The sequence below is a fragment of the Babylonia areolata genome, chromosome 25 (assembly GCF_041734735.1).
Source record: "Babylonia areolata isolate BAREFJ2019XMU chromosome 25, ASM4173473v1, whole genome shotgun sequence".
NCBI lineage: Eukaryota > Metazoa > Mollusca > Gastropoda > Neogastropoda > Buccinidae > Babylonia > Babylonia areolata.
This window is the reverse complement of record NC_134900.1, coordinates 2,718,382-2,730,696: the sequence shown is the minus strand read 5'-3', so window position 1 is coordinate 2,730,696 and position 12,315 is coordinate 2,718,382. Positions and strand designations below refer to the sequence as shown.

Sequence of the window (12,315 nt, the reverse complement as noted above, 5' to 3'; positions counted from 1 at the left end):
CCAAACACTGCCTGGCAATTAGCTTGTGCAAAGGTCAGCCACAAGCCCAGCCAAGAGGGAGCAAGGCACTGGAGGGAACAAAAACCAAAACCAACCCCCCCATCCCACCCCAAAACAAAAATCTGTTGCACAACCTAAATCCAAAAGAGTCATGGGGAAGTGATCCAGGCCAAGCGTCATCATGTGATATCTTGATGGTTTTTTGACCGCATACAAGAAGATATCAGTGACATGAAAGCTGTTAAAAGCAGTTTGGCTCCTAAAAAAAGACAACTGTCTGCACTGAAAACTGACCAAGCGCCAACTAATCAGCGTCACGCTTGGTCAAGATTACAGGCCCTTCAATGCTGACACCAGCAACCACTTCTCACTCCCATTATTACCTGCATCAATAATGAAACACACATTCACAGACAATTTCCTACTGACAAGACTTTAGAAACTAAAACTAACATGTTAATCATATGAGATGCCCACGCCAAGAGATGATGGCACAGCATCATCAGCTTCCCTGTCCTCTCACCACACTGTTTACCTGATACAGATACACTGTCAGATAGCACAATGTCACAGACTGATTTTAAGGCAACCATTGCTGATCACCCACTTCTGTTGTTTTAATAACTGTAGCAAATATATTCTTAAAAGCAACATTGGGACATTCCTGCAGCCGCTGTTTAATGCAGTTTATTTAGAAAAGGTGCAGGAAAAAGAAACAATTTGAAAACAATAATTGAAGTGACTGTCAAAATGAACTGGCTTTTATTAGTTTTAAGTTTTATAATACATCCATGATGTGAAAATGACAAACAATTCTAAGATCCATCTAAAACACACAAGTCAAAAATGTAAAAAGAAAGAAAGATTTATGTCTCAAATATCATTTAATAGTGGAAACACTTGCACCACAAAATCTCCTAAGATATGCAAAAGCCAGCAAAGACAAATGCACACAAATGCTACCTTTTACCAGATGGCAAAGAAGTGATACAAGGTGAGCTAAAATTAGTTCTAGACAGAGTTATCAAATGGAAGGATGTCTGGCATTAGGTAGGTGTAAGATAATGGTTCACAGCCGTATAATGTGAAGCTCTGTAATTGCTCTGTAACAGTTGTGTGTTGCTGTAGTATTTTGTAAGTGTTCAATAGGGTTCTTTACAATAAATTGACGAACAAAGATGGTAACTTTGATTACCAGGAAAATAAAATACTTTTTTTTTCTTTTTCTTTTTTAAAGCAAACCCTGATGGTCATTTTGTTAAATTTGCAAGTCAAAGATAAACTCAAAAAGAACAGATAATCATACACATGATGTGTATTCCTGACTGTGCTGTACTGCCATTTTTTTTACTGTCAGCCTTCAGAGTAGCACGGTTTTTTAGCAGCTTTCTGGGTTTTTCTCAGAAAATCAATTACAGTACTTTTAAGCACTGCCATCTCCTTTCTTAGTATTTCTGTGTCATTCAATCAGGTTTCAGTCATGCTGACATGCACACTCATACAGACTTTTGTATATTACGTGTTTGTTTTATTTACCCTGCCATGTTGGCAGCCATACTCCATTTGTGTTGGTGTGCATGTTGGATATGTTCTTGTTTCCATAACCCACTTAACACTGACATGGATTACAGGATCTTTGACATGTGTATTTGATCTTCTGCATGCATAAACAGAGATGCCAACACCTGTCAAGCGTTTGTAGGAACAATCAGGAAATTTGGTAGGAACATTTTGAGTTTGGTAGGAACACTTGGGGCTCTGAGCCACATCAGCAAACATACACACAGTACCCCGAGTATGCAAGTTCCCCCAAATGGTGGGCACGATGCACAGATATGTTTCAGTGTACGTTTGGTGAAACTCCTGTTCCTGCCGCTGCTTCTTTACAGCTGGCAGATCTGTGGCACTGTGTCGCTTCCCTGGACTTTGTTTATCGTTTCTCACAATCGGAATCCATGGCTGACTTTCTCTGTTTTGAGTCACTTGTTCCTTCCTTGCACTCCATAACTTAATCCACCAAGCACAGACACTGTTTGACTGAGACGCAACTTGTTTCAGCCACATTCTCTCTTGTTCGGGCAGGCGATTAAGCTGATTGGTCTACTCAATGTTGTTTCAATGTAAACATGCACACAGGAAGTTGAGCATCATCACATATGACCAAGGTTAGTAGTGACTGCCCTGGCCTCGTGATTGATAGGTCTTGAGCGCCTGGGTAATGTTATGACAGGAAAGCATGTGACCAGACTATGGAGTTGAAAATGAACTCGTCCGAACAATTTTGATGTTGGCGTAACGTCAGAACAAACTGTGATCAAGCTTAACAAAATACAGCAAAATAATAACAGTTGGCATCTCTGCATATATACACATGAACAGGTTTCAGGCACCAGCAGGTCTGCAGATCTGGTGACCTGGGAATCAGAAAAATCTCAACCAGGCGCCGTAACCAAGATTTAAACCCAGGATTCTCAGATTGAAAGTCCAACACTTTAACCACTTGGCTATTGCACCTGTCAATATATATAATGTATACTAGTCTACTGGTACATTATGTTATTATTCAGTGTTCATCTAATTCTTTACAAGAACTATGTAAGAACTAGAGATCAACAGACTGGACTGACTACAGCATGCACCCACACACAAATTTATTTGCAAATTATGCTGAAACTGGAAACAGAAAAGAACCACCAAAGGATATTTCCACTCGGCCACACGAATGCACAGTTTCCGAATGGGGTTCCTCAAAGTCAAACAAAACAAAGCCCGTGCAGGACGCACATTTTGATTCTGTTGCTTCCTCATGTTGGCTCTCTTCCTCTGCATGGCGGCTGCCCCTGCAGCCGCTGCCAGAGCTGCATTCCACCCTGTGCTCAGAGCTCTCCCAGACTCAGTGGTTGTCAGTGGAATCTGAGTCAGTCCTTCTGAGGTTGTGATGATGTTTGCAGGTGACTGTTGGTTGTTGGACAGGGGGGGTCCCCTGGCAGTCTGTGAGGAGGGGTTGATGTCCCCATGGTTGTTTTGGGCAGAGCGGCCAGGCCCCTCCTCAATGCCCCTGGATTCTCCAGGATCAGAGGATGCCTTGTCATGTGCCCCTGGAACACACACACACACACACGCTAAAACTTATGATGTTATCAAAATGCAAGGCTTGTGTTGCAGTTATATATATATATATATATATATATATATATATAAAATACACATATATAATATATATATATATATATATATGTGTGTGTGTGTGTGTGTGTGTAAAATATAAAATATATACATGTCACTCTTGGCACCACTTTTTTGGGGGGTTCTTCCTCCCCCCCCCCCCCCATCTCATTTGCATGGAGGTAATGAAGCACTGTTTTTGTTTTTCCTCTAGTCTAACCTTGACATTCAAAAGTGTTTTCTGTTAATACATATTTTATGAAAATTGGAGGGAAAAACCCAACCTCCATGAGCTATCAACATCACACTTTTATTCCCACTTGAACATGTTGCAGCCTTGAAGTTGAACTTTGACCCTCACCATGAGTGGCATGACTATCATTCTGACCTATGTTTAACCTCACCATTACCAACCATGGTGCACGACTCCCTCCCACGGAAACCATGCGGAAACCATGCGGAAACCATGTGATACCTACTTGACCTTCCTTCAGTGCAGGCCAGAAACAAGTTAGAACAGGTTAAGACCTACTTCAGAGCATTAGAAAACCCTCAAAACCCACTGCATGACACAGTCAAAGAACCAAAAGGCAGCCGTCTAGGACGAGGAAGATCATGGATGGGGCAAGCAGAAGACACAATGGAGCTAGTATGCCGACTACAAGGCCTGAAAGAAACAAAAGAATGGGAGAAAAACCCTGAAAACCTCAACCATCTATTCAACACAGCCATTTCACCCACTCTAGGAAGACTGGCCAGAGGGCAAAACTGATGCGGAAGTAAAGCTACTCATAGAAGAAAACAGTAAAGAAGAGGACATCATCATATACACAGATGGCTCAATCACCAAAGACCAGTCTGGTTGGGGATTCACTGCGAAACAAAATGGAAAAACAATTAGGGAAGAGAATGCTGCCTACAAAGTCACAACCTCCAGCCTAACGATGGAAAGTTGAAGCTGTGACACATGCCCTCCAGTGGCTATCGTCTATCCATATGGCCAGAAACCAACATGCCATGATTCTAACCGACTCAATAAACCTCATACAGAAAATTGAAAATGGAATGGGAAGCCCAGAGTGGCATAAGGCAATGCGCAACTTTCAGATTAAAAAACTTACATAGTCATACTGCCCGGGACATGCAGGTGTTAAGGGAAATGAGCGAGCTGACAGACTTGCTGGTAACGCAACAACAACGGGCGGCCTACATCAGGAAAATCGGAAATCCTCAGAAAAGTCAAAGAATATCAAAAAGAACAGGTACAAGGCCATCACACCATCGATAGCCTCAAAGAAATAAAGGCAGAGAGAGGGAGCGGCTGTAAGTCTAGCATGAAAGGCAGAGCATGATGCTTTGCAAATCAAATATTGACATCATTTCCAAACCAACATTGCGCAAATTTCTTCAAAACGGAACAGAGTCTCTGTGGGCTTTTCCAAATACAATAGACTGAGCAACACACTAGCAACTTTGACTTCGCATCAGAGATCTTTTCCCACCCCTCTTGCGACCAGTCAGTGGCAGCCTCTGTGCGTGTATGTATGTGTGTGTTTGTGTATATGTGTGGGTGTGTGTGTTTGTGCGTGCATGCGCGAGGGTGTAAGTGTACACAAGTGTCAGGAGGGTTCTGTGCACGTGCGTATGTGTGTGGGGGTCGGGGAGGGGGGGGGGGGGGGGGGCAGGGGATAGAGGATGAGGTGTGTGTGTGTATGCAAAACTACACTGTGGGAGCAACGGAATATTGGAACGTGCGGGTGTGCATATATATATTTGTATATATGTGTGGGGGTGGGGGATATGGGCGTATGTGTGTGTGCTTGTACAAGTAAGTGTGCCTCTGGGTGTGTGTGTGTGTGTGTGTGTGCCATGGAAGCTGCAATACGTAGCCTAGAAATGAGTGTGTGGAGGGGGGTGCGGGGGGGTAGAGGGGGTGCAGGGTAATGTGTGTGTGTGTGTGTGTGTGTGTTGGGGCTCATGTACGTTTATGTGTATTTGATTGTGCTTTCGTATCTGTGAAACTGCATGTTTGGTGCATATCTGTTATGCATATGTGTGTGTATGTGTGAATGTGTGTCTGCATGTTTTACATTCATTTGCTTATTTATCATCATTGTTGTCTTATTTATTTATTTATTAGTAGTTCTTTCTTATGTATTTATCTATTATTTATTTACTTTTTTTTACTCAAGGCCTGACTAAGCGCATTGGGTTATGCTGCTGGTCAGGCATTTGCTTGGCAGATGTGGTGTAGCGTATATGGATTTGTCCAAATGCAGTGATGCCTCCTTGAGCTACTGAAACTGAATCTCCCTTGACATACAAGCTTATCCTACAAATATGCCAAGTTCATGATGTGACTTTGATTCTAATAGAAAACATGCTGTCAATAGTCTGTCACAACACCAAACCTGATGAAAACTGGACACAGGATGTGAGCTAAAAAAAATAGTGCAAAGATGTTTTCCTACTTAGCTGAAGACATAACACTGACCTTTAAACATTCACTGTGTTCACTGGTCCTTCATTTTTTTTAACAAGTATTATTCAAAAGATCATATTTGCAGATTAAGTTTTAGTATCACTTACAATAGCTGAGAAAATAATAATACTGATAATGAACGACGACTGAGAAAATAGTAATAATGAACACTCATATGCCAGCAGACATTACATAAAGATAACAGACAGATACACTTGAAATCACATGAACAGTCTCTCTCTTATTCACATATTGTCATGCGTACATGTGAACACACAGAAAATCTGATTTTGCCACTTCTACAAAGCTGCGAAAAACTAGAGTGATTTTTTCCCCCTTCTAAATGAAGCTTTTGGCATTGTTCAGTTCAAGTTTAAACAGTTATGTTTTGCAAATGATGATAATTGGGTGGCTGTGCAACCCACATTCATGGTGAAACCTTCCTCACTCCCAGAGCAAGAAGTAGGTCAAATGACATGGGCAGCCCACCACCATAACTGGCTTCTCTGAGTTTGCATTGCCTTTGTTCGGACAACTTTTCAGCAGAGCTTATAAATGGATCAGTTCGAACACATAGTGGCAGATGTAAGACAAGAAACATGCTCAAAGTAAACATATAAGACTAAAGCAAATAATGGGTGTAATTATAAAACCAATACATATCTGGCAAAACTTGCAAAAATAATCACAGAAAATGTTCAAAATCCTTTCATCAGAACAGCGATTTCCACGTCTAAATTTTAGCCCTTCAGTGACCTGGAAAAAAAGGAACTGGAGATGCGTATGTGCATGCAGTTCTTGCTAAAATAACCCTGGGAACCTCCACGAAAATCAGACGAAAGTGGTCTGCACAGTAGCAGCACACTCTCCCTAATACTGCAAAAGGATAAATGGGACTGAATCGTGTCACACTTATAGGTGAAACAAAAAAAAAAAAAAAGCAACTAAACATAACAAAATATATATGTAAAAATGTAAAGCATGAATGGATCATAAATTGCTAATTACTGTCATTGCCACAGGCTGTGTAGTGTTTCACAACTCATGCAGCAATCAAATAAGTTTCCAGTAAAAATCTTTTTACCTCATTGTCATTTTCTTAGATCAGATACCAAAGTTAAAAGTTATAAGCATTAGCCTAAGACAGTAAGAGGGGGGTTGTTCAAAATGCAGCTGTCCTTATTTTCCTTCCGAGTGGAACAGCTGGTTTGCAGTTTGACAAGGTGAAGATGAGACAAAGAGAAGGGATAGAAGCAGGTGACTGAAGGACTGAACCACTGTGATAACAAGTCACATCTTTTGTACATTTTTTCCATGCCATTTGTGTCACAATAGGTTGTTGCATTAAACTTAAGTTATGAAGTTCTATGTAAGTTATATATGCTTTCCCGTAGAATTACCACCTTTCTCCATTAAATTTTAAGATCTAAACAGTTTATCACAAAAAAGCAATCAGTCCTTTGCTGCACACATACACACTAACACAGACACACACAAACAATAACATGCGCATACACACAAACAAAAACATGCGCGCACACACACGCATACACACTACGGTTTGGCGCCCTCCACCTTTGTTTTTCTTCCACCTTGTTTAAATGTCTGATGTATAAACATAAAAGCAGTAAAACTAATCCTCACAAGATATACCAAACAAGTTCGAACTGTTTTATTTCATTATCACGGTACGTGGTTTCCGGCTTGATCTCTCGCACGCAATCGGCCTGTTTTGAAAACATGACTATTTTGCTTTAAGTGCCGTTCTTTTTAGTGACATGACTTGCGGGTAATCAAGATTGAGATACTGTGCATGTCTTTTGTACACCATTCAAATCCCTCCCAAATGCCAATCTGATCAGTCCCTTGGGAAATAATGACTGACCAAGTGGCGAGCGAACTCATAATTAAAGACTGTGATGTACATCTGATGGGATGGTATCAACACACCGCGAAACAAGCGTTTATCGCAACAATACAAACACACCTAGATCAGGAATGTAGTGTGAGTGAAATAATCTTAAAATCTGAATTAGAACTGGCACAAGATTGGAATCGGAGACCATGACAGAGAGACATCAGTGACGGACTGACAAACGTGTATTTTAGCCAACTGAGCTGCCATGTTCCGAATAACGGGATGTCTGCCGCAGCGGCTGCTGATGCTGGTCGGAGACATCTCGGAGCGCATCCCTCATACCAGTGACTGCAGACGCAACTATCAAACGACAATGAAATTAATGAACAAAATCACAAACCTGTCTGTGATGAGGCCATGGTTAGGAACAAACACAAACAGGGCTGTTCCTGAGAACGTATTCCTCCTATCTCACTGTTCCGTTCATTTTTGTGATAAACCCACAAATTTGCACTTCCATCCGGGGACTTCGATGCCAAACCATTCTTTTGTTGGTTCTAATAGCCGATGTTAGTGAATGTGCTGAGCTAATACCTCACTGGATAAATCATTAAAAGAAAATATTTCTGTTGTAAAAATTGAAAAAAAATAAATGTCGTTCATAATATATGAATACTTATTTTCTTTATAATGTAAATCAATTTGCTCAATTTCCTTACAGAAAAAAAATCTATGAATGCAGCGTAAACTCAAAACATCAATGGATAAAATGATGCTTGATTGGTGACGAATCGTTTCATAACTAATGAACCCAAGGAAAAGATTTTTTTTAAGTAGGCATATTTTTAATGCTTGCAGCTGCGGCCGTTGCGATTCATATTCACTGCGTCACTGCAAGAGATTCAAAATGGCGGACAACCCGATCAATCTGGCGAGCTTGCAACAGCAAGACCCGTACATTTCAAAAATATTGGCTATGGCAACCCAGGTGCAGCTGTACAGCTATAACAAAAGCATAAAGAACGAATGGGTAAGCTCATCTCGCTTTCTTTGTGTGGTTTGTGGGAATGGTAGTGTATATCTTCATCAACGTGACCGTTGCTCAGTGTCGAGAACGACTCTCAAGAGCAGACGGTAAAGAGCAAGACAATAGTGCATTAGACAATAAATAGATTGTTTTAATACACTTCAGTGCTCACCCACTGTAAAATGAACTTTGTGTAACACAGACTGTGTCGTACATGTTTATGAGTTCTTCCCCAGAATTGTCGTGGTTTCCTGACAAGTGTTGCGTTCTTAATTTTTCGAAATAAATGTATATATATTTAAAGTGAAACCAGAACATATGCTTTCGAGAAGAGCACATCTTGTAATTGAGTATCATCAGTCATGTAGGTTGCATTTGCAGTGTGACGTGAACAATACAAGATATGTGATAATCAAAATTATTGGTTTGTTTGCAGTTTGGATTATTGAAATATGAATATTATGCTAAACTGAAACTTAAATAAAATGTTAAGGAGAACAGAATAGGTGTTCTTTTTGCTGAATAGCAAATTTGTATATTTTACAAAGTGGCACATATGCAAACTACCCACCCACACCCCTCCTATCCTTCCTCCTCCACACACACACACACACACACACACACACACATGTATATTATATACTTGTATTATATATAAACAACAGCCGGAGTTTGTCTTTTAGTGATCAATTGCATGATACTTAATCACAATCTTTTTTCATCTGCAAGTGCATGCTGTGCATTTCCTGTGCACTTTTCCTTGTACAGTTAATTTGGGTGCAGCAAATCTAGTATAATTTTGATGCTGAAACAAGTTCTTGCTGGGTTTAATTCTTGTCTTACTCTGGTGATGTTTGATTTTTGAATGAACTATGATCTTTGTAGTTGCATACTTAGTGAAGAGAGAGACACAGAGAGAGAGGAAGAGAGAGAGTGTATCTGTGCATGTGTGTGTGCGCGGTGTGTGTGGTGTGGTGTGGGAAGATGTGCAATGTGGCTTGGCTGACTGAAATGGAGAGGCACGTAAATTTCAGTAATCTGTATATTTGTATATAGCTATTTCCATTTGGTGCCATTTGATTTATCTTTTTATTTTCTATTCATTTTATTTATTTGTTGTTTTCTTCTTATGTTGGACATGTGCTGCTGCCAAAAAGAAAATCTCTGTAACAAAGTATAGACAATAAAGTTTGTGTATTGTATTGTGATTCTGTACTGCTGTAAGTATCAGCAGCTTTGTACCTAGTCACTGTCACCAGCACTTTCAGCCATACTTTTTTTGAGAGTTTTTTTTTTATCCCATTCTACAAATATGTTATTCTATGGATGGTAACTAAGGATTTATCTAACATTCAAAAAAAAAGAAGTGCATTTGTCAGGGAAAAAAGTGAATGTGGAAATAATTAATTATTTACTTTAGAGCAAAAATTTATCATAGTTTTCAGTGTTTTTTATGGTGAAAGTAGAAGTTGTTTTTATAAACGATAATGACAACTCCAGACTGCTTGGAATATAAGGAAATGTGAACTTTGATCAGAAATATTTTTCCTTTGTATGGTCCCACATTGTCTACCTAAATCCATTTCCATGGAATATCAGGATACTTCCTGAGATGGAGTGATGCAGAAGCAGGAGCATTCTCATGCTTTTGACAAATACAGTATAGTGCATACAAGTGCTTCTCTTGATAACTTATAGGTCAAAGTCCATCCCATGCCAGCTCCTGACAAGTCCTTCATTCAACTTCAACCTCTGGGAATACTACGTATAGATTAAAATTTATGCCTGACATCTTTTTGACTAGGAGAAGTTATGGTTACTTCAGCTTCCCAAAGACTCACCCATCTGTTACACACAGAATTCACCTGTCTATAGTCAATATCTGGAGAAAGATCAGGCCAACCATGCCAGAGGTCTTCATGCACATCATGCTGCAAGTGACAGAACTGAGTAAAGCCTTGTCCCAGAAATCAGAAATGTTCATGCTGACATAATGAAGCAGTGCCCCAGTCCCCCGAGAAGCAACAGACTCAAGAAACAACATTTGTGTGTTCCTCTTCTGGTGCATACTCCAGAAGATTAAACTTTATATTAAGTAATAAATGTTTTTTGTTTTTGTTTTTCCCCTTTTGGCACTTCAAACACAGTGTTCTTGCTGATAATGATAGTTCACAAACATATGCGTGTGAAAACTGCAAAAAGCACCAAGTACAAAATAGTGCCTTCCAGGTTCCAATGTCTTGGTGAACAGGTAGATTTAATGAATGCATGACATGTTACATTGACATTACCAAACTTGACAAACAAGATAAAATAAACACTGATTTATATAATACTGAGTGTTTGTAAGAGCATGTATTTGTGGCTTTGATTGCCACTCTATAAGTATGTTTGAGTTTTTTTGCATTTATAAAATTGTATTTGTGTGTGTGTGTGTGTGTGTGTGTGTGAGAGAGAGAGAGAGAGAGAGAGCAAAGGACCTGTTACAACTCTCTCTCTGAGTTTATACTTTGCATGTGAAGTTGCACTTCAAGTTTTCTTTCAATCAGTTGCTTATTTTGATAGATGTAGAGTGAACTTCTCCATACTTGAATGATTTACTAAAGGGCAGTGCTGTCTGAATTTGGAACAGTGTGTGGCTTTTTCCATCCTGTATTTCTACTTTTTATGTTCAAACGAGCAAAGTAAGAGGTTGAAATGCGTGTCTCTAGCTTTTTCCATCCTGTATTTCTACTTTTTATGTTCAAACGAGCAAAGTAAGAGGTTGAAATGCGTGTCTCTATGCTGAAGTTGAAGCTGTGTTAGGTCTGCTCCCCTTCTACTTGTTTTGGTGGGGTCTTGCTCTCCATTGTAGCGATGGAGAGAACAACCCAGTATCCAACTCTTCCTACAGCATAGACATTGTGCAGCAGACCTGACTGGCCAGCTCAGGAACAGCCAGCACCATTCCCAGCTTGGAATGACCTGGCCAAGTGCATGGCAATGCTTCTGTTCAGCCCAAGAAGGAGCCTACAATGTCAGACCTCATGAGGAAGCTGGACTTATTGAATACACAGATGGATGCATGATTCCATGTGGTGAAGCAGGACAAACAAGTTGTGTGAGAAGAATAAGCCGCCATGCAAGGAGAGCTGAAAGAGCTGGGAGGAGGTCAGCAGTCCACAACAGCAGAACCAAGACCTGACAGGAAAGCTGGAGGACCTGGAGAAGACAGATGACCTGGGGGGAAGGTCCAAACCTGAACCTATCTTCTACAGTCTTCCTGAGAGGGAAAGTGAGACTCTTTTTGAAACTGTCTTTAGAAGTGGAGTTTGATACGTTGAACACCAAGCTGGATTCCCCCATGATTGAGTGGTGTGTGTTTTACGGACAGATAGTGGACATTCTCAGAGCCAAGCACAAAGTACAGGGGACCAACATCTTCATGGGTGAGGACTTTTCTGCCAGTCAACGACATTGGAAAGAAGTTGACTCCCCACCTGAAGAAAGCAGAGTGACGGAAGGCTTGCTACCTGCTTGTTTTATTTACCTGCTGGTTGATGGCAAGTGATGGCAAACTGGTTAAACACAACAAGGAACTGGCCGGTCCACAAATTCACATTTTTATTAATGTGTCCATAGCAGTGGAGGGCACTGTGATGACACTGGTCGTGTTGCCCAAGTGCCTCTTGTTGACAGCATGTTGGGTTTTGAGGAAAACTCAATTCTGTTTGAAGGTTTTGAAAATATAAATTTCACTAGGGGTGTTAGGTCAAGTGGGAATGAACATATGACCACCTTATC

The 12,315-nt window shown here is 40.4% G+C and overlaps 2 protein-coding genes across 2 annotated transcripts in view; one reads left to right on the top strand and one right to left on the bottom strand.

The window, feature by feature from the left end:
* LOC143300076 (muscle calcium channel subunit alpha-1-like) overlaps positions 1 to 8,033 on the bottom strand; it is a 96,835-nt gene extending 88,802 nt beyond the window's left edge. The window contains exons 1-2 of the mRNA XM_076613637.1: positions 7,906 to 8,033; positions 2,705 to 3,098 (exon numbers count right to left, since the gene is read on the bottom strand). Of these exons, the coding sequence (XP_076469752.1) occupies positions 2,705 to 3,098; positions 7,906 to 7,924 (413 nt within the window). The 5' untranslated portion in view covers positions 7,925 to 8,033. The remainder of the gene's footprint in view (positions 1 to 2,704; positions 3,099 to 7,905) is intronic.
* A 371-nt stretch (positions 8,034 to 8,404) lies between these two features.
* LOC143299624 (mRNA-decapping enzyme 1A-like) overlaps positions 8,405 to 12,315 on the top strand; it is a 34,334-nt gene continuing 30,423 nt past the window's right edge. Inside the window, exon 1 of the mRNA XM_076612917.1 lies at positions 8,405 to 8,535. Coding sequence (XP_076469032.1) covers positions 8,413 to 8,535 — 123 coding nt within the window. The 5' untranslated portion in view covers positions 8,405 to 8,412. The remainder of the gene's footprint in view (positions 8,536 to 12,315) is intronic.